Source organism: Ambystoma mexicanum, chromosome 6p (genome assembly GCF_040938575.1).
Source record: "Ambystoma mexicanum isolate Mex_15411 chromosome 6p, UKY_AmexF1_1, whole genome shotgun sequence".
NCBI classification, from domain to species: Eukaryota; Metazoa; Chordata; class Amphibia; order Caudata; family Ambystomatidae; genus Ambystoma; species Ambystoma mexicanum.
In genome coordinates this window covers 284,446,057-284,468,987 of record NC_090935.1, presented here as the reverse complement: position 1 = coordinate 284,468,987, position 22,931 = coordinate 284,446,057, and the positions used below count along the sequence as shown (strand labels likewise).

Here is a 22,931-nt window from a genome sequence, read left to right as displayed (position 1 = left end):
AGTCCCTGCCCATTCAGTTATTCAACTTGAATACAGTTTTAACAGGGTTTCATTCCTTCTCACTCTATTTACCTTGAAAGATAGGCCGATCTGAATCTCGCCACGTGTGCCAATTGAGTTCATGTACAATTTAGAACTCTTCAGGCGTTTTTCATGAAACCACATTAAACAAGCGTGATTATTACTGTGGAAACGCCACAGTTGATTTTATCAGGCTAGGATGAACATTTGCTCATCTGAATTATCTGTGTCCTCTCCTCCAGAAATTAGCGGAGCCATTGGAAGGCCAAACCTCTGACCTGGAGTATTTCCCACAGGCAAGTCATGATCAAGAGTATCAAACAGCTGACAGTTGAAGCATGAAGCAGATCGACCTCGTCAACCCCTCCTTTAGCGGGAGGTTATTTTTGAAAAAGCCAATACGATACCCTCCTTTGAGGAGTACACTTGCAGTGACGTGTGATTGGTGCACCCACCTCTGATGCAGCCTTCCCAACTCGGAAATTAACCTTTTCAAAACTTGATTCAAGATGATAATTAGAAGACCATTATTTCAGCTCATGTGTGATGAGCTAAATACAGACGATCTTGGTGTTTATTGATAACATGTTGCTCTGTATGGCCTCTGTGTTCGAAGAACATATAATATATGGGAAGGAAATACACACCTTGCAGGATACCCAAGTATTGCATTAAATCAACCATAAATAATACCACTCTGAAAAGGCATGCAGAAATGAAGTGACAAGAAAGCAGCTGAATTTGACTCGCCAAGAAGACATGATACCTAAAATCAGGTCTAACAATCAAATGAATAACATTATATATAAAGGATGATGTTAGCCTAATAAAATGGAAATACATACAAATAATCTGGTATTAACATAATCAAAACTTCTTACAGTAGAACAAACCGAAGGGCATATTAACACATGCCCTACATTGTTCCAGAAAGGATAACTAGAGACTTTGGAAAAAAGTCTAAATTTTAAAAATGTGTAAATCGAATGTATTGAAATATTTAAAGTTTTGGAAAGACCATTAGTGGTCATAGATCCTTTCTGTGCTACCTTTTCCTTTGAAGGACCTGACATGTACAATAAAGGGAGGTTCAATATCCTGCACTGATGGCATCTTGCCACCCTCCATCTTCAAGTCCTACACAAAAGCACCTCTTGGCAATCATCGCTTCATTTCTCCCTCATGTCACCATCCCCACCCTCTCAAAACCAATGTAATCCTCCCAGATTGGTGGCCTCAGCAACAACCGCCCCATTTCTCTACCTTTTCTGGGGAAGATCCTTGAGAGTCGTAGCTACCCACCTTCAAGAACACATTGTTGCCCTTAGCCTCTTAAAGACCTTTCATTCAGGCTGCAGGCCAAGATGCAGCACTGAGACAGCCACCATCCTGCTGGTAGACAATAGTCACTGTATCATCACCAACACCCACCCCTGACCTCTAGCACTCCTCAGTTTCTCTGCAGTATACCACACAGTAAACCATCGCACACTCAACAGGGCACAACCATATTGAAAACAGTGAATCTCCCCCTTCGCTTCTGTCTCTACCTGAAGACCGGTATCAGTTGGTCCAGATGGATAACTTCAGATCACCATCTCTACCCGACTCCTATTTAGTCCAACCGGGATCTATCATTTCACCCAGGATCTTCAGTCTCTACATGTAGACACTGAGAGCCCCACTTATCAGCTGCATCATCTACACCCACCAAAGCACACAACTCTCCCTAAAAATAGCCATTGAAAATATCTGGCAACTCAAGGCCTGGCTCACTGTAAACCATGCCTAGATGTCCAGCACCTTTGTTCAATTGAAGATCCCAAAGTCAAACTCTTGCTTCACACCAACACACACAGCACATCTGGACCTGGCTGTTGTCCATGACCTTCAAAAGCTTCCCTCAAAAGCTGAAACTCTGTGCCAAGTTGATTGGATTCGGCATGGACAGCCATCTCTTCTTCAAACATGCACAACAAAGAAATCTCAAACAGCAACAACTATGGAAAAGCAAGCGCTTCAACCCAGATGGCTGCTGTAGATCCACCATACTGTCCATGGTCCTACCTCACCATGATTGAGGAAGTGCCTTCGTCACTGCCCTACGAACAATCACCCTTGCATATATGAGCATCATCCATGCCACTGACTGTCTCATCAAAGTTCTCTGCAAATAAGAGCACTGTCATCTTCAATGCTAGCTACGACATTTGAAATGTCCTCAACGTGGGCTCTATCCTATTTGGGAAGCAATATCACCATCTCTGACAGTCATTGCCTCCCCTGAAGTCATGGCCTGGATAGACTAGAGCTGCAAAAAATCTAAAAAGAAGGAACCAGGATTCTCAGTCTGCACCCCCAAACCGTGGGACTTCATACCCATCCATAACTGACACACGGTGTTGCCATTCAGACATCAGCACAGCACCTCTTATGGTTACCATACTGTACTGTCAAGGCCTCTACTTCACACCTAGACCATCTTTTTACCACTTTTCTATGTTCACCACTAACACAAAATAATGTTGCCTCCTACCCTAAATGGTACGCTCGTAATAAATGTAATGTTGAAAGATCTGGCATCCCCTCTTCCAGTTGTAACCCCTACACATGTGCAGTGCTCCATTGCTTCACATAGCTAGGTTTACATATATTTAATTAAAAAAAAGAAGGATGAAGGCCAGTGATGGAGTATTACGAGCAGATGCATAGATCATAACCTTCTGGAAAAATCCTGCCCATTGCCCAGAGGCCAGCTTCTTGTTTAGGTCTTATTTTCCTTCTGTAGTTTCCTCAAAAAAGTAACCTATATCTCTTATTTTTACCCTGGTTACCCGTAACGCATACAATTCTGCTGGGCTGTGCCTATGTTGAGTTCATTGTGAATGAAATGTCTTTCTGGAACGTTTGGCATATGCCTTTGAGGTACCCAAAGAACAGCCTTTTTTGATGGCTACATTAAATGAGATTATAGTGATGGCATAGCGCTGCAGAATATAATACATCTGCCTCTCTTACATTTTGCTAACTGCATGTACTTCTGTAACTTACAAGCCTTCACACCTCTCCTGTCTACTGGCAAAAGTGTACATACATAGACAATGTAAGCATATTAAACTAGATTTGTGGCAAAAGATTAGAAATGCCTCAGTCTTTTTTTGCTTTTTGGTAGATCTAATAAGTGGTTTAGGCACGCTTCCTTGAACTACTCTCTTCCGCCTTATCAATTCCAAAGGAGATTGTACAATGCAAGTTCCCCACTCCTTTCTGGCTTCTCTGGAGAAGCAGCCTAAATGCAATCTCTAAATATAAGGACTTTATTCTGACATCACCGTCTGTATGCCTCGATTAAATGTCAATCTTAAATGGGGGAATTTGTAAATTGTCATTCTAACTCCATTTCATTCTAGTTGTTGGAACAAAAGACTTCAGCTATGCCTCACTCACTTTCAGTATGAGCTTCTACAAAACTAGGCTGCTCTACTGTTCCATTTCACAAGAAGGCATTACTTTGGCTGACAGTTCTGGGTTTTTGTCTCCAGCCTCTAGCTGCAGGTCCGATATCTGGTTTCTTTGCACAAACTTGGTTATATGCAAGTCAGAACCACCCTTTAATAAACCACTGAAAGAAGGAATTGGTCATCAAGATACCCATTATACATCGATTGACAACGTAGAAGAGCATCTAGGGTGTCAATCGAAATGTCAGAGATGGAAATGCCAACACTAGATTTCATTGTCTTTCTTGTTTGGGTGTGACTGCCAGTTGGACATGTTTAGCATGCTCAGAATTGAATAGATACAGACACTAAACGCAATATTCTCTCCTATGTGAACCATAAATCCTGCATCTTCATTAATGTTGATTGTGCTCTTTCACAAAGTCTCAGATGCTCCTTAGTTAAGTGATCCCACTATTAGAGTTTTAAATAGGTGCCTAGTAATAAGTGGACACTCTTTACTTTCTCTATACTTTGTTGTGTGAGGACATGGACAGTACAAATACTTGATTCACTTCTCAGCATTCACTGGTAATTAATTGCTGCTCATTTGTTTGTCTCGATAAAGATTTATTCCCCAGATCACACCAACAACAGTTTCTCTTCAAATCCTTCAACCCCTGTCGGATCTCCTCCTTCGCTCTCAGGTACTGTATTTTCTTCTGCAGCCTAAGCAACTCTCAAGATTGAATATGTGCATTTGTGTTCATAGTGGCTGGCTGGGAAGGAGAAGTAGCTCTTCTCATCTGAAAGATGTCTTCGATAAATATATTAATTAGTTAATAGTATATATAGCATGAGCTTTAATAGGAAACTTGACACACAATAAATAAATTCCAATGCATTTTCTCTTGATTAGGATCTCTTCCACAGTGATACAATGGTTAGAGAAATTAGCATACAGTCTGTGGCAGACAAGAGGGCCAAACTGTGAATAAGAAAATGTAGTAACGTATACTCCTTGACACAATAGAGGTCACTTATAATTGGTTATTAAGCAGTGGGGTGTAACGAAATTGAGTGATTTGACCGGTGTTCTGTAGAAGAGCATTAAAGATGCTAATCAAAGGCTTTCTCACCAGCACCTAATATTGCTTATGGAGGAGGTTCCACCACATGCCCTTCTGGGCATGTTTGTTTCTTAATATACGCACTGTACTATAGCTCCCAAGCTTCTTATTTTATGTCAGGCAACAGTGTTGCAATGCAGCTTGATTCAGTCTGTTAAATCACACGTTATTTCTGAATGATTTCTCAAATATAAATCGTTCTTAATGGTTCAACTATGGGTGCAGCCACGCTGATTGCGTTCCCTGTGATGTGATAAGAGGTCAATGGAATAATGCAGCGCAACCTTTATTTGCCTAATAAGAGTTTGTGTTGTCCATGCACATCTCCAGAAACACTTTGTTACTTATGCCATACCTACGATTTTAGAGAATATGTAAAAACAGATTTTGGGTAATCTGGCGTGTGCCTGCTTTTTGCTACAGAATTTGTCTCCCATACCATTTATGTTTTAGCATGACGTTTTCAATGTGTCTGTTGAATGTGCAACTAATACTTACTTTAATATTTACTGTTAGCAGGCACAGCTGTATGGTCCAGGAATGGAGGGCAGTCCTCTTCATCGCCTAACTATGAAGGTCCTCTGCACTCTTTGGTATGTTTACACCTGTAATAAACCAGTGAAGGAAATGAACCAAAGTGTTGATTATAAAATATTCCTAACTATTTAATTTGTATAACATTGAGGTATAATAAAACTTCTGGTCTTGGAACATACTGCATTGATAAGGTTTGGGAACCTGAACAGTGAATGAAATCGCCCCGAAAACTACCCAAAAGCAATAGAGAGAAATGGAAGCCTATCAGGAAGGAACACTAATAATAACATTGTTTTTCCATGTAGTTCTTACTCAGGTGCTCATTGATCCTGAGCTCAAAATGTGCTGGATTTCACCTTTGGTGCTCAAAGTAGAGAAACCTATCCTTGCATCACTATTTGGGTTTTGCCAGATGCTGTCATTTTCTTTCGCATAAATATGCTGAAAGTTAAACAGTAAATGCTATCAACATGCTGAAAGTTAAACCGTTAAAGCCTTTGAATCATCAGAACTCCTTTTGTACAACGCTAACTCATTCACACTGACTCTTAAATATGTAAATTGGATGTGCATGCTTTTAACTTTTGAGACCCTGTATTTGAGTACTCCTGTTACCACTGCCACTATTATTGTTGTTTTACAACAAAGATGCTTACTTTTCACCTGGAATGGTACCCTCCTTTTAAAGAAAGTGCAGTTTTTGCTTAAAGCACTTGATTTTCTGTTGCACTTTACACAGATACTGTCTCACTGGTTGCATGTTATACTTTCAGAGCCCGTTTTAGTGGTTTACATATTGAGCCCTTATATGTTGGTCCCTCATAACATTGCCTATGCAGTGTTGTTGTCATAAGCTCCTTATACCGCTAAATTACTCTAGCGTAAGTGATGTGGATTATAGATCTGTAGCATATGACTAAAGTGAAGGCCAACCTGAGCAGATTTCTGATTATATTTATATCATTTAGGTTATTAAAATAGTCCATTCTAATTCTGCCTGTCTCGAATTTCGGCCTTCATTTACTTAACAAAAAAAAAAAAAGAAAGTTTCAACTTTAAAGTTTGTTGATCATAACTTGAAAATCACTCAAGGAGCAGTCTTAAAGGCTGGTTGTTGCTCAGTGAGTAGTGTACATTGGTTTAAATCCATTTTTGGCCTGTTTCATGTGTTCCTGTAGAGAGGTTTGTTTTTTTCAATTTTTTTTTTACACGTTTGTGCTAGTCTGGTGGGTTTATTTTGTGCTTTGTGTCCTTCCATCCCGTTTTCTGAGCTGGCCTGTATCTGGAGGGTGCAGTCCATGAGGTGTATTCCTTTGTTTGTTTCTGGCTTTCTTCCTGTCCCCACCCTTGCAATTGGTTTGAACAGTTGTGTCTGTCTTTTCCTGGCAGCCATTTCCACTTGCTTTCCGGACTTTTTTCAATTTTTCTGCCGCACCTCTGTGACCTCTCCCCTCCCTACCCGTGCCCTGTGCCCATGATTGGCTGTTGCCCTCCAGGATGTAGGCTCTTAACCACACCCCCTAGGGCAGCCCACTGCCCGTGCAGCCCCTTTGGCTGCATGTGTTCGCCTAAGAAGCCTGTGGCCAGCAGTCAACCAGCAGCGACTGACGAGATAAGTGTGGTCTGGGTGGGGAGTACAGCAATCACTGTACTCCAAAAATCCCTGCCTCTCTTATTACCTACACAACATAGCATACTAAAATTAGGCAGCTAGTAAAGAATACCCCTATCACTGCTGTGTAACAACCGTTTAATGGTGTTATTTACGGTTGTGTACCATACGTGGGCGTTGACATTCTGTCCAGGTGAAGTTTAGCCATGCGTCACACTCAGAAGAATTATGGCGATTAGCATTGCATCATTTCTAGACATAATTGTGAAGATTAGGTTTGCGTCACATCTAGGGAGAATTGTGAATGTCAGCTTTTTTGTATAGATTAGCCTCGGTCACACCTAGACAGACAGAATTTTGAAGATAAGCTTGTGTTTGACTACTAACTGTGGCTAGTGTACAAACGTGGCCATGCCAAATGGTTTTTCACTTGTCCTTTGGCCTGTGAACTGTGAACATAATGTTGCGTCACATCAGATCTGTGTTAAGACCGAGGAAAAAAGCCTGAGTACCAAAAGCCTGAATTCGTTCTTTTTTTCGTTTTCCCATTGGCATATGATATACATTTTTATATATATATATATATACACACACACACATGTTTAGGAAGGTTGTAACACTTCCAAAAAAAAAACAGCAACATGTCACACAATAATCCCTGCACACAAGACCAAGCCGCTTTCTCAAAAAAGTATTTTATTTAATTACAAAGAAATCTCACACTGCCTAATGGCTTAAAAAGGGTAGGCATCTTAACCACACCTTGCTGACATACAGGTTGTAAAAGCACTCACCCCACTAGGGTGGAAACCGCCACGCGTTCCGCTTGAAATTCAAGCTTCCTCAGACTTTTTTCTTTCCATGTACGTCAAAACACCTTTGTTTTAAAAAGCAGGAAGTGGACCGGCATTGGTGTTAGGCTCCTCCCATTCGCTCTCGTATAGCCGATCATGTGACCGCAAGCGGCTGTTGTAGCTAGTGCGCGAAGCCGCGGCCATCTATGAATTAGTTCAAGGTTCCATAAATTAGAGTTAATACTGTCCCCTTGGCAGATCAATTCTGTATTGGAGAATTACAGAGATGCGAGGGAGAAGCTGCCCACCACATGCCAGGACCCACCAACTGACACCATGTTTAAAAATACTAATAATGTGTTTATGTGCGCAAGTGTGCAAATTTTCATTAAATGCTTCAGTTTCATCCTACATGATGAAAACAGTCGACCATTACACCCCATGGCTTGGAGTGCTATTAACAGAAGCCAGAGTTGAACGCAGCAAATCTCTCTGTTTAAAAGTATCGTCACATGATCTTCCTATCTATATGATGTGCCTTAAAGGGGGCCTCGTCCAATTTTCTAAGTGAAAAGGCAGATCTCATTGATCTACCTAGATCTCAACATATCTTTGATATCCAATAAAGTGCAAGATAAGTGACTAGCAAAAACGTGCATAATGCACAAATAGCAGCATTACCTCCAAAATTAGAGCATGGACATTCTAATACAGTACAAGTGCATCATCATAAAATCTGACATATCCCATATAAGTATATGGTTAAACCACTAAAGTTAATCAACATGCGAATACATCATCACAGTGTCCAAGATATCCTTTCATGTATTCATTGTAAGAACACAAACATTTCCGGGTCAATATTCAATCCCAGGGGTCTTAAAGTATCAAATGTGCATATTAATGTTGCTTCAAACTGACGCAATTTGAGTTCCCGATTGCCTAGTCTCTTATGTAGTGGAATGTGGTCAAGCCCCAAAAATGACATAGCTTTTACATCACCATTGTGTCTTTAAATAAAATGTCCCGTCAGGGGATTGGTAAGGTCCACGTTTTTGATCGCTCTATAGTGTTGTAGTATGCGCAATTTGAGGGCTCCTATGGTTGATCCAATATAGGGCAACCCACATGCACATGTAATTGCATATACTACAAACTTGGTGGTACACGTAAGTTTGTTTGTGTCTCCATTTTATGCCATTGCAACTGATAAAAGGCTTTTTAGAAACAAAATTGCACATTTTACAGTTCGCACATTTCCGAAACCCCACAATTTCTTGTTTCATAAAGTGACTCTCAAATGTAATATTCTCTGTGATCATCATACTGGGGGATAGAATAGTTTTCAAGGTAGGAGCTTTGCGATAGGTAACACTTGGGGCAGTTCTCAATACTTTCATAAGATCTGGGTCTCTCAAAAGCACATTCCAATGTTTACTCATTATATTCTTGATGTTTCTAGCCTGATAATTAAAGTTGGTAATAAATCTAATATCATCATTCTTAGCAACTTTATGTGCTTTAAACAATTCCGCTCTTTTTAGGTCTTTGGCTTTGTCAAAACAGTCGGCTACAACCTTCCTTTTGTAACCACGATTGACAAACCTCTGCCCTATATATTGGGCTTCCTCTTGATAGTTCTGTTCAGTGCTACAGGCTCTCTTCACTCTCAAGAACTCTCCATATGGGATCGAGTTCTTTGAGCACTGCTGGGTGGTTATAGGAGGGGGGGTCCCAAAATTTCTTTTTTTCCCCCATAGACCTAATGGGAAAAATCTTTGCTCATGCCTACAGCCCAAACCTCTGGATGGATTTTCACCAAATTTGTGGCAGGAGCGGCAGCTTAGTCCCGAAAGCATACTTTTGTTAATTTGGTGTAAATCCGTCTAGTAGTTTTTTTTTTTTTAAACGACCAAAACGTAAGGCAAAAAAATGTGATATCTACTCCGCAGATGCACTTCCCTGTTCGCGCCGCGGACAGGACACTTGATTGGCTAATAGACTTGCGTCATGTCTGCGGACACACAACGTGTTCGCTGATTGGTTGGCGTGAAGCGTGAGGTGCGTCAGATTTTTGGAAATGGCGCCATCTTGGATTTGCGGACATCAGACGGTGTCCGCAGATATCACGGTAAAAACATATTAAAAAACACAACATTGCACTTGTCAAACTTATCAAATAATCTCTAGGGAGGTGATGGGTGATGAGGATGGGATGGAATATAGCTACAAGAAGCAAAAAAAGGGTGGGTTTCGCCCCAAAAGTCTGCAAACCGTTCAGATGTTCGCGGACACCTCTGCATTACTGGTTTGGTGAAAAGCAGTTCTCGGAGGGCTTATAACTTTGGCGCCAATTAATGGAACTGCATGTAATTTTGCAATTATATTCCTGACCTGATCCCGAATGAGTTTGCAAAAAATGTGCTTGTGGTAATATGGTCAGAGTTCTCTTTTTGCCTTCTGCAGGATGCCATGGAAAGCGAAGAGGGGCCCTGTATGGAACCCTGCCTTCCCTTTCCATGGTGGCCATCTTGGAAAAGGACGTCCTGGTGTAGAAAGAAAAATCATTTTTTAGCACCCTGAGTTCCTGCTTTGGAACCTAGGGTGCTAATGGCCTTCATCCCCCATGACAAGGGCTGGAATGTGGAGTATAATGGTCCGTAGACCTCGTTATCCACCCTCGCTTGTCTTGGGCTGATAACTTGGGCTGCCAGGCCGGTATCCATCGTTCCATCCCTGGAACGGAAGATAAACGCCATAATATTGCCATTAGCATAACACAAAATGGAAATGTTGGAAAATCTTATTGAGTTTATGTACTTTACTGAGAAATATAAAGTAGATGGAGTGTGTGTTTTTTTTTTTGTTCTATTTTTTAACTGTGAAAGGTGGTTCCTAAAGGCACATTTCTTTTGTTTTTGGATGCATTTCTTTTTTGGCAGGAGAGTTTAGAACGAAAGGTGGGGAGGGAAATGAGGGAAGAGGCACCAAACACTAATATGGAGGGGAAGGTGGAAAGAAGAGAATGTTGCGTGTGTGTTATTTCTAAGGTAGGGGGCAGTGTTTATCATGCTCCTTGATTACAGCAGCGGTGTTGTCTCCTGGGGAGGAGGGATGGCATTAGCTGATTCCATTTTAAGATAAATAGCAGTTTTGCTAAAAGTATCTAATGTTTATTAGATTTTTAATGGATGAGTAGGAATAGGTGTTGGAGCTGTGCAATGGAAAGTTCCTGGATCAGTAGAAAATGCAGTTCTAAACTGTCCGCGAAGCACGGATCTTATCGTGAAGTGCGGACGGGTTCTCAGACATGTCATGCCGCGCGCCAGCATATGGTCATGTGGCACTGTTCGGAAGGTCCGCAATGAAGTCAGATGTTCGTAGACATTATGGTTAAGTTGCACTAATAAAAACCTTTGAAATGCAATGATAAAACTTTGTTAAAGGGACGTTATGGTTAAGTTGCACTAATAAAAACCTATGAAAATCAGTGAAAAACTTTAAGGGGACGTCATGGTTACAAGTAAAAACGAAAACTCCCAGAAATTCGCCAATTATGGTAAGCTAAGCAACCATAACTCGCGCCACCACCATGCACTGCTAAGAATAACACCTATGACATCAAAGATGACATCACAATTATGATTAATGACATCACATGTCTAGCCCCTTCATTTTTTGTTCACTGACATATCTAGGCTAGGTGAGTTTATTCACTGACAGTCAGAAACTTAAAATTCAAAAGGTATTACATTTGTAGACGTTGCTATTCTCCCATGTTCTTACAGTACTTTCCTTAGAATTCAATTGCATTTTATGATGCACATACATAGGGGAAGAAGCAGGCCTGAAACACAGCAATAATTTCTATGCGTAAAGATAATCATGTTTATGCACAGTGGCTCGTGATACTGCCTCTTGTTTACTTACTTTACTCTCCCTGTATAAGCCCCATATTTGTATACATTGTGGTCTCTTAATGTTTTGTGTTTAGTAGTACAAGCATGTAGTAAGTGATGCATTATTACCTACTTAGTATATGTTTCACAGTATGCAAAAGTGTGATACAGAATCATTCACCGTTTTGCTATCCAACATGGGAAAATTAGAAATATTACATCTCTATGGTGTATGCTGCAGCCAATGCCTATGTTTCTGTATGAGTAGGTTCCTGTTCTAGAAACAACACTGCAGTGGAATGTTCTTTGGAGCAATACATTAATCAAGTATGTAGTTCAGCACACATCTCCAGATGACCCCTGACACTTTTTTGCCAACATTACATTCACAACCCCTTGTAGGGACTTCCTATGAAAATTAAATGCCCATGTGATGTCATCAATCATATTTGTGATGTTATCTTTGATGTGATGGGTGTTATTCTTAGCATTGCAGGGTGGTGGCACGAGTTATGGTTGCTTAGCTTACCATAACTGGCGAATTTCAGGGGTTTTCCGGTTTTACTTGTAACCATAACGTCCCTTTAACAAAGTTTTTCACTGAATTTGATATGGTTAAGTTGCGCCACCTTACGCCTATACATTTCCTATTACCTTTACCCCCCTATTACCCTCACATATACCTACGCAAACATATGCGGTTGGACCTTTGGTACTCAGTCTTTTTGACCTCTGTCTTTTTTGGGTGTTTCCGTCACATCTAGATAGAATTGTGGAGATTAGCACGAGTCCCATCTAGATAGAATTGTGGAGATTAGCACACGTGACATCTAGATAGAATTGTGGAGATTAGCATGACATGCATGTAGATAGAATTTTGGAGATTATATAGAATTTGGGAGATAAACGTGAGTCATCAAGATAGAACTGTGAAGATTAGCATGCGTCACATGGAGATAGAATTGTGGAGATTAGCATGAATCGCATTGAAATAGAATTTTGGAGATAGAAATTTGGAGATAACCACAGTCAGTCATTCATACCATTATGCTCACTCTCCTCTTTACATCAACAAACAAGAGAACGCAGCTACACCCCTCGATCAATTCAGCCTAGCTGCACACATACCTATATCGCACATAAAACACCTCAACATCCTGGTACAATGCAGTTATACCCCACAAAAAAAAATCAGCCTGGTGGTACACACATTCTCCCACACATGACTCACGGCAGCGAGAATGCAGACTCGGAAACCACCCTCCTTAATATACTCATTACACTGATCTCTCACATTCACTGTACCACACTTAGCATTAGAATGAAGCCAACCCACGAAAACCACTCTGGCTGCTCAGAATACCAAGTCCACCAAGCACTATATGCTGCACTACTCTTTCAACTGATATGGACCGCAGACCCCGAGGGCTTTCAACCAACAGCGCTTTGAGATCATACCAATGGTACCTAAAGTGCTATACAAATGCACTATAATATATATATTTGTAATCTTGTTATCACCATCCGACCCTCATGGTCTCTGACGAGTAAAACATAAATATTGAAAACAATATGAATGCTCCATCCTCAAGTTACCCAATCCACTAAACAGTCATGTCTGAATGAAAGCCAAACCCCCCCAGGCTAGGGCCTACCACCTTGTAAACATGGGGAATGAGTGAGGGAGAGAGAAATGGCATGACTCAGAAAGACAGGAAATTACTGCTTTCATTGTTTGTACAGTAAATTAGAATCTGCACTACCCCCCCCCCCCCCCCCCCCCCCCCCATGTGTAGCTCCTACCACACTCCGGCAAGGGCTGAATGATTACCAGAAGCTGGAGATGAAAGCAGATCAGCACCCAAGATGGATTGAGGAAGCAGCTTGTAGGCTGTAGAGGAAGTAAAAGAAAACACAAAATGAAACCTGAAGGCATTGGAGGTAGGGGGGTTAGTGAGTATGCTCAAGGGATGTGGCAAGACAAGAGGAACCAATGAAACTAGAAGTTGGTAGGCAATGGGCCTTTCAAATGTCCCTTTTCAGTGATTACAACAGAATGACCTGAAAGAGTAATCTTGACTTCATAAAACCCATAGTTTTCAGTGTAGGAGATGTGCAAATCACTGCTCATATGCTGTATTCCTGAACCAATCCTTTTTGAAAATCGAAATGCTTTGTCATGCAAGGAATCCCTAAATGTTTCCCCCTTGGATGCCACTGTTGCCAAACCCCCGGAAAATGTAGCCCTTACCAGGCTCTTGTCCTAATGATGTTACAAAAGATGAGAGGGAACCTCTTTGACAGTACGTCTCTCACTAAATCTCTACACACTCTACCAATCCTCCATGTACTAGAAAGGGTTTTGAGGAGAAGAGTGCATGAAATTCATTTACCAAGTGTGAAACATAAATTGTGCTAATGTGTCCCAAAAATAATCAGCGGGAGGAGAGACAGTCCTTGAATTACTATGGGAAACCTCTCAAAGAAGCAAGAAAACTGAACTTGCTGCCGTAATATCTGCACCAATTTCCAAATTGGTGCTACAGAGACCAATTTATGAGCTTCAGACTGAATCTGTTCCCTACCAGGGAGATTTTGTCTAGCAGAAGAAACGTCATGAGCGACTCAATATGCAGACTCTGTAAAAAAGAGAATTCCTTTGAATCGTTAAAAAAATTATTATTGAGTTGTCCTGCAATGAAGGAATCAAGACTGATAATTAGGACAGAGGTTACTATCAACTATGGCTCAAGATCAGTGGATGATTGGTGAACAGAACTTCTCCTGGGAAATCCGATCACGCTCACTTTGGCGCTTCTGAAACTACTTATGGAAATCTTTGCAAGAATTAGAGTGCAAGGGGGAGACGCAGTATAACCGGTTTTAATAGATTTGAACATTGATTTTCAATGAAAAGAATGTTATTACTCTGATAATCGTAGAAACATATAAAGCCACGAACATTTTTTTTTTTTAAAGTAATAGAATTTAGGACCTCTGTAGGTATAGCTCGCTCTCCTTATAAGTCATTCTGAAAGAACATTTCAGCAAATGTTGTATTTCAAACAATGATCAGCCAGGTACAATAGTAACTTGTAAAGATGTAGAAACATTATACATTTATGCTTAGTGTGTAAAAGCACATCATACTAGTTAATCTCGGTCTTGCGATTAGAAACTGGTTTCCAGTATTAAGCATGTTATAAAAGAACTGTCATAAATATTTAAAACCTTAGTTTAAAGTACATAGTCTAGGATTGTTTGGCACAATAACTCCTATAAATCGGACATTACAAGTTTGCCCATATATTCCACTTGGTAAATGTCTTCATGCCTACTATAAAATGTTAGTGGGCAACACCTACATCGATATTTTCAGTTTCCACAGGCCTATGCATTGCAGGTATTCATAGTGCCAGTCGCAGGTGGTGCTACTATCTGTGTAGCAAATAACAGCTAATGGTAGTTGCCATGACCCAAAAAATAGGTACTGTCATTATTAATATTTGCAATAATGCTCGATTCGTCAAACCTAGCAAGAATACTGACCTCTTCAATTTCCCAGTAGGAGGGAGAGTGTCTAGCTCTACATACCCAAATATTGCCACTGTCCATCTGGCCAGTTACAGATGTGTCAAGTTTCCACTATGTCTTTCCACCTTGTATTCGAAATAACATATACAATCAGTTTGTTTTTGGAATACATCATTAAGTACACATGCGTTACTACCTTGCTATGCATTAAAAGACACACTTTTTGCAGGCCTACTTCCCAGGTCTTCCACATTCACCATAACAGATACTGTCCCTTTCTACTGCCCCCATAGTGTCATTTGCACATGCCCATTAACCAATATTTCCACTTTCTTATTTTTTCTTTTTTTTTAAATTTGTGTTGGTTTAAAAAATGACATCAAAAATACAAACTGTTAACAATAAAACAAATGTTATACGCTGTAACGCTGCCAGCATAACATTTCTGTAGTCCTATTTCTGAAACCACATTTCTAAATATCATGCTTTTAACTTTGTGTAAAGACCAGAAATATATATTATTTCTGGTCACAAGTTATTCTGAGATCATATTTTTATGACCGTGTTGAGAATAGGGGTTAATGTTTTAGTGAATCAATCTACATTCCTTTAGCAGTTCGCCTACAGAGAATATCGAAGAAGTTTCATGGCTGGAGGTAATTCGATCCCAAAAATGTTTAGAGATCAGCCCTTCTTCGTTCCTTACATGCTTTCTGAATAGGGATGATCTCAAACTCCAAGTTCCTTCACATTCTATTAGCAGGTGCCTCAAAGTTTGATTTGAAGGGATCTCGCAAATTTTATAGTTGATTTTTCCTCTTGCTTTCGCTTTAAAAGCACTTCCCTGTGAGGTAGTAGATTCAGTCTTGTCCTTAGGAAGTTATTTCTCACTTGGCCTTCCGGAAATGTTACCAAGTATTTAGCTAGAGACCCCCATTTCTTATCCACAGAGTGGAAGGCATTAGGCAGGATTGCATTTCTAACTGTTGCGATTGTTTTAATCCAATCTCATGTCTCTCCAACAGTTTTTACTTTCTGGGGATTATTAATCAATGTCTCGAGATTTAGATCATATTGTAACAAAAGATTCTTGACTTTTGTTTCCAAAAGGCTTATATGTTCGGATCTCGAGTGTTCCAAGTGAACTTTGACGTCCCCAAACAATTAATTATATTTTGCTGTGATAATCTGCCGATAGAGTGATGTTAACGTCCAGCTTGCTAAGGTGTCTAAGGAATTCAAACCCAGTTCGAAACTCAAATTCCAAGATGGCGTACTCATCAGCAGACCCAGGACTTTCTTCCAGACTAGTGATTCTAACTTATCCCAGTTTGTATTCCAAAGTAGGGGCTTAGCCTCTAAATCATAAAGGATTATTGATGTCACCTTTGCTCTGTAGAACCCATTTAAGGGGAGAATTGAGAACCTGCAATACTTGGTATATATCTTCTTCCTCTGGGGGATGTGTTTTAAAGTCTTCACCTCCACATCTGTCTCCACCTTGTAGATTGCCAGTGAAGCGTATATTCTAAATCCCAGATAAGTCGGGTCTTCTACCCGTGGAATTATGTCAGTTTCCAAGACCCAGTTGGAATATTGCATCTTTTTCTGCGTATGTTTAAATGTTTAAAGACTACGATCTTGGATGTCAACAGGTTAATGGACAATCCATCATCTCTGGCATATTCTCTCAGCTTTAACAGGCACTACAGGCCTATTGCAGTTTTGTCCAACAGGACTAGATTGTCTGCGTAGGCCAACCAGTGCATCTTTCTTCCATTGATCACAGGGCTGACAAATGCAGACGATTCCAAGAAGTCGCCCATGTCCACTAGAAATAGGTTGAAAAAAAGAGGGGCACCCAGACACCCTTGCTGGACTCCTGAACTCTGATTGGATCCGAGAGGTGCCCTTGCTCGTCCAGGCGCACTCTCACCAAGGTGTCCCCATGGAACTCAATCAGCATCGCCAGGAGCGACTCTGAGATCCCCTATCTCTTCAGTGTTCTCCAGAAATGTGCTATGGCAACCTGGCCAAAAGCCTTCGATAAATCTACCCAAGCCCCATAAAGTGGGGGTTCGCCCTTAACCATTGTTCGTTCACTAACCAGGTCTAAAATGAGGCCATTCAGGGTAGTGGAAATACCACATCTAAAACCTGTCTAGTGACAAGACAAAATGTGTGCAGTGTCCACTCAATTGGTGAGTTCCTTCAGTGATAGTTTCATAAAGATTTTGCGATCTATATCGAGGAGGGCGATGGGGCAGTAAATCGCCGGATCTAGTCTATCGCCCCCATTAAAGAATGGTATAATTATTGCAGTCTTCCATGGGGGAGGGAACTTGCACTGTCTATGTATTTCCTTAAATAGATGGTATAGAAGTCTGGACCAGATACCCGGTTAATTTTTAAGTACCTGATATGTCAGTCCATTCGGACCTGCCACTCTGGAGACTGATAACTTGGCTATGATGTCCGTGATATCCTCTTCCTCAAAAGATAGATACCAGGGAACGTTCAGCTGGATGGTATCGGCCGCAGGTCTAGAGGTCTTAAATATTTTGGACAGATATTCCACCCATTTAAATTCGGCAACTAAATTACAATTTAGTACTGTTGCAGTTAGTTTCTAACTGGCCAATAGCGGACCAAAAGTTTCTGGAGTTACTTTCACTTCGCAACATTAGTTTTCCATCTTGTTGTAGCCGAGCCATTCTGTGATTTTTTTTTTTTTTTTTTTTTTTTTTTACTTGTTTTTATAGTCTTGACATGCTTTTTTAACCTCCAACCTTTAATTCCACTTTCTACCTGCCCAGCAGCCAATACTGGCATTACAGACTAATTTCTCATGTGTTCCCGGCCTCCCATTGCAATAACATTTTGCACATATTGGCAGCTGACCAAGTAGAGAGGAGTACAGGAGGTGTGAAGGCTGAGGCTCTGATGAGTAGAAGTATCCTACTGTGTCCTTGCTGATGTGGGGCAGGAGGAGGACATTGCATCACTGATAATTGTGATCTCATCCCAGATGTGCCCCATTAATTTAGTCCTGTAACATCCACCACTAATGCTGCTCGTCCCCTAACCAAAAGGAGGCATGCACTAGATGTTTAGCTGCTTGTGATGCACACATCACAACATAAATTGCTACTAGTGCACTAGGAGTTCTGGAAGAACGTGTACTAAGGGAGGTAGGGAAAAATCGAGAAGGTAGGGTAAAGATGGCAGATTGAAGCACAACAAAGCGACAAGGAAAAGGTGGCAAATTATGGGGAGGAATAGGAAATCAGTAGAAGACTTTCATGCTGTACATTGAATGGAATGATACGCCATTTATAACGCACCTATACACAAGTGTTTCTAGGCGCGACAAGACAAGGAGGGGTGACAGAGGGAAGACAAAACAGTCTTACTAGGCCTTGTCATTCAGATCGTGCAGGGAGGTGATGGGGGAGGAGTGCAGGTAACTCAACAAGTGCTGCTGGAAGGTGGCTTTTAAGTGCAGAGAGATAGGCGACTATAGAGTTGCAGATACACTTAAGTGCTGGGAGAACCCGGAGGCAGTGCGATGGCAACAGGACATGCAGGGGCCTGGGTTTCAGTGGGGGGCCAGGTGACCAGTGTGTGGAGCAGTCAGGGACATCCGCAAGGGAGAGGAAGAGTGAAAGCAGAAGCAAAAAGGTAGCTTTTGAGTTGCTTCCGGAACCGAAGGTGGTTCTGCTCAAGTTTGAGGGAGGCTGTTCTAGAGGGAGGCCCTGCAGAGGAAAGAGATCTACCCCCACTCTCTGCTTGGAGAAGCGTCTGACCTGGAGAGAGTTGGAGGTGGATGAGCGGAGGGCTTGAGAAGGAAGATGTTTAGGAAGAGAAAGTTGGAGGTAGTGCGATCCCAGGCCTCAGATAGCCTTGTGGACGATGCAAAGGGTATTGAACTTGATCCTTGCTGTCACAAGGAACCAGTGGAAAGATTTCAGAGCTGAAGAGATACGATCCCTGGGCTTGGAATGTTTAATAAGTGTGTTTGAATATACTTAGCCTGACCCTGGAGAGCCCAAAAGCTGGGTAACTGGAGGAGAGGCAACACTTGTATCCCTCCCTCACCCTTCTCGCACCTTTGTATGCAGCATCTGGAGCAGTATCAGCCTTTATGCCTTTGGAGGCATTCTATTTTATCTGGGCAGATCTCTAAATGAAATCGGATGTGATACTTATTCAGCCGACACATAAATTGCAAATTTACATGGCAAAAAAACAGCATCCATGAAAGATACCAATGTAGCTGGCTCTATCCATATGATTTAGACAATAGAGCCATGTAATTAATTGGATATTTTATTTATTAAAAAAAATTGGTCCCTCATATGTCAGTGAACCCTTTAATCCACCTCAAGCGTATGTTCTCAATTTATGTGGCATGTGTTAGATTATGTTGTGGGTGACATTTTTAGTCTTAACTTTCTAAGAATGTCCCTATTTGTGGTGGATGATTTAAATGTGTATAAACTGTAGTGCCTTACACGCTGTTGGAAGACTTCTTAGCTTCCCTGCTCTGACTTATCCATCATCCTTAAAACAAGCATTGATTTTGACTTTTTTAAAGAAACTTAATTAAGACCCTATGCAACCAGTTAATTTAAGGACGGTCTGCTTTGTCTTTCATTGCAAATATATGGAGGATGATCTTTTCTGTGAAGTTCAGTGTGATTTTAGTCTCTTAAAGATGGTCACTGGAGAAGTCTGGGAGAAGTTATTGTGTTAGAAATATACAAATTGTTCCACCACTTTAATGTTGTCCGATTTGTGTGGTGCCTTTGGCATCATAGACCATATCATTCCCATGTATTGTATGGGCCAGGTAATTGAAGGGGGGTGCGGGTGGCAGGGTTTCTGCCTACCTAGATTCACCCAGTGTGTGGCCTTCTTCAGTGGAAGGACCCACACATCTTTTAGGTTGGCAGGAATATTGCCAGAGAAGAATTATGCGATGAAGGGGGCAAATGTATAGTATAGTTCTACCATGGAATTCGGATCACTCACTGAATGTTGATAGTTAATTATAGGTTGCAGCAGCAGGAGCATGTTTGCTGGAGTGATGTAGCAAGCGTTTCTTGAGAGGGAGGCTGGTGAAGGTTGCAGTGTTCAGCAGGTTTCTTTATTTTTAGGGATCGGTAACAAGATAACATTATGGTCATGCATGGGCATATCAGCCAACCAATCTAACGTGCAACATTTATCGTGGGTGGTGCATGTGATGCTTTGGGTGAAGACCAGTGCTTCAATAGAGTTGGCTAATGCCAGTGCATTGTCGGTGGTGGTGGTGGTGATTAAGGCCTATGTTTACATCGCCCATGAGGATAATTCTAGAGCAAGGCTTAGTGTCACGCGAGAGGAGAAGTGCAATGTCTTCCTCAAAGAATAGCAGTAGGCCAGGCAGTCTGTAGATAGTGTGGATGGTTAGTGTGGCGATGTTGGAGAAGGATAATTTGATAGAGAGCAGTTCTCAAGAGTAAAATACTTGGTTGGGCATTTCTCTAATAGCCAGGAGATTCTGGACTATGATGGCCACCCCTCCTCCTTTGGAAAGTAGTCTGTCTTTTCTGAAGATGGCGTAATTGTCCAGGATGGCGAGGGGGAGTGATGGTCCTGCGGCTGAATACAGCCATGTTTCCCTGATGGCTATTAGGTCTAAGTTGTTTGTTGTGATTAGGTCAAAATTATTGAAGGTGTGGGCCAGGAGTGATCTAGTATTGATAAGCGCTCCCTTGTGGTGCATTGTGGGTACATTTGTGGTGCCCTCGCTGTTGGCGAGACTAGAGTTACACAGTGCATTAGGGTCGCTAGCAGAGGCAGTTATGGCACATTTTCTGGTCGTGTCGCTAATTGCAGGTGTGGAAGGCTCGAAGGCGTGTGAGTCAAATATGGTTGCAAGGGCACTAGGTTCTATGAGCCATGTGGCATCAGGTCTTGTGAGGGCAGCAGGCTCCGAGATCCATGTAATATCAAGAAAGGTGTGGGCAATAGGCTCTTAGGTGCATGTGGCATCAATCGTAGTGGGGCCAACAGGCTCTAGAATACAACAGGCTCCAGAAAATATGAGGCATCAGTCATAGTGGGGGCAACAGGCTCCAGAATACATGAGGCAAGAATCATAGCAGAGGCAACAGGCTCCATAATACATAATTAATCATAGTGCGGGCAACAGACTCTGAAATGCATGTGGCCTCGATCATAGTGTGGGCAAGAGGCTCCAGAATACATGAGGCATCCGTCATAGTGGGAGCAACAGTCTCCAGAATACATGAGGCATCCGTCATAGTGGGGGCAACAGGCTCCAGAATACATGAGGCATCCGTCATAGTGGGGGCAACAGACTCCAGAATACATGAGGCATCCGTCATAGTGGAGGCAAGAGGCTCCCAAATACATGTGGCATTCATCATAGTGAGGGCAACAGGCTCCCAAATACAAGAGGGAGCAATCGTAGTAGGGCCAATAGACTCAAAAATGCATGTGGCCAGTGATTAATGGGCTAGCAGATGTTTCGTTGCTTGTGGTAACAGACAATAGAGAGGTGTGTAGAACCTGTATACTGGTCACATTACTGTTTTGGATGAGGATGCTCCGGGGTTCGTGTTGTCTTGGTGATCACAGGGTCAATAGGATCCGGTGTGCATGGAGTATCAAGCTTTCCGGTATTAGTGGTCATCATGGTAGACAGTAATCCGGGATCAGAGGCCTTGGTTATTATATAATCTGTCGGCTCTGAGTTACTCATGGCTTTGACGATTGTAAGGGCGACAGGATTAGATGCAGCAGTGGCCATGAATTGGTGGTCAGCAGTGTGGCTGCGCAGATCAAGGTGTGGGATAGTGGTAGGGCGCATTATACAGGGTGCTTGGGAGATCAGTCCCCGGCGATCGGTGCCTGTGTGGCGCCTATGGAAAATGCTTTGACACTGATGCCATGGATGCGGGTGTCCCGTTTGTTGCGCTCTGAGGGCACAGGGCATCTGGGTCGGTGCTTCTGGACATACTGCGCATATATCTGAGGTTGGGTGGATGGTCGGTGGCTGGTACAAGAGTGTCTCAGCGTTCTACGCGATGGTAGACACCTTTTCCTGTGTATCAATGAGAATGGCTTGCTGACCCAGGGGTCATGATAGGCCATGGTGACTACTGTGCTGAGTATACTATGGTGCGGCAGGGCATCGGGTAAAATGAGTGTGGGCGGTAAATCAGTAGAGTAAAGCAATGAGAGCGGCATTGTCACAGCAATTGAGTGATTTGATTTACCTATGTGGTGTGTGAAATATCTTGTGAAGATGGCTGGTAGCTGGTGTTCAGAGGCGAGGCATGGCCTGACCGGCATCGACCTTGGTGTAGGTACATAGTCAGCAACCTCTACAAGTTGACTGCTCTGAGCGGGTGGTGAATGGGCTAGTCTGCGGCTGTTGTGGCGACCAACAGAGAGCTGCAGATAGTCATTCTGGCCGTAAGACCCAGGCTTTAGTCTGGCTTCCGTCGGGGCTGGGCTTCAAATGCGTTTCTATAAGTACATAGCTCACCCCCCCACCCCCAAAAGCTGGGGGTCGATTGTGTGTTTATTTCCATTTGTGTATGTGTTGTCAGATTTTTTAAAATACTTGTCATGTTGTTCTATGTAACAGTATTAATCAGTGCTCTGCCATCTTTGTAGCAATGCTTCTGTGTAATTTGCCATCTTAAAAGTAAGAAGTTAGATTTCTTTTCATTCGATCTTAGGGCTGATCATGATTGATGTGGACTAGGTATCACTTGGAATGTATGAGTCCTAAGCAAAGAGAATGTATAACACAAATATTATACTTTAGAATGCAATATAAATCACCAAATATGTATATCCTGACCCACAAAGAGTGATACAAATCGAGAAAAAAGCCCAATCAGTACTGCAAGTCTAAAACATGTTAGGAAACTTGTTTGAACTTG

General features: G+C 41.9%; 1 protein-coding gene across 17 annotated transcripts in view; it reads left to right on the top strand.

Annotated features, from left to right (window-relative positions):
- The window catches only part of TCF4 (transcription factor 4), a 1,236,777-nt gene that overhangs the window by 1,088,116 nt on the left and 125,730 nt on the right, over positions 1–22,931 (top strand). For 10 of the 17 annotated variants that reach the window (XM_069627021.1, XM_069627016.1, XM_069627017.1 and 7 more), the window contains 3 exons: positions 264–317; positions 4,090–4,168; positions 5,108–5,184. In XM_069627021.1, coding sequence (XP_069483122.1) covers positions 264–317; positions 4,090–4,168; positions 5,108–5,184 — 210 coding nt within the window. The remainder of the gene's footprint in view (positions 1–263; positions 318–4,089; positions 4,169–5,107; positions 5,185–22,931) is intronic. The other 7 variants (XM_069627025.1, XM_069627024.1, XM_069627019.1 and 4 more) reach the window with 1 other exon arrangement.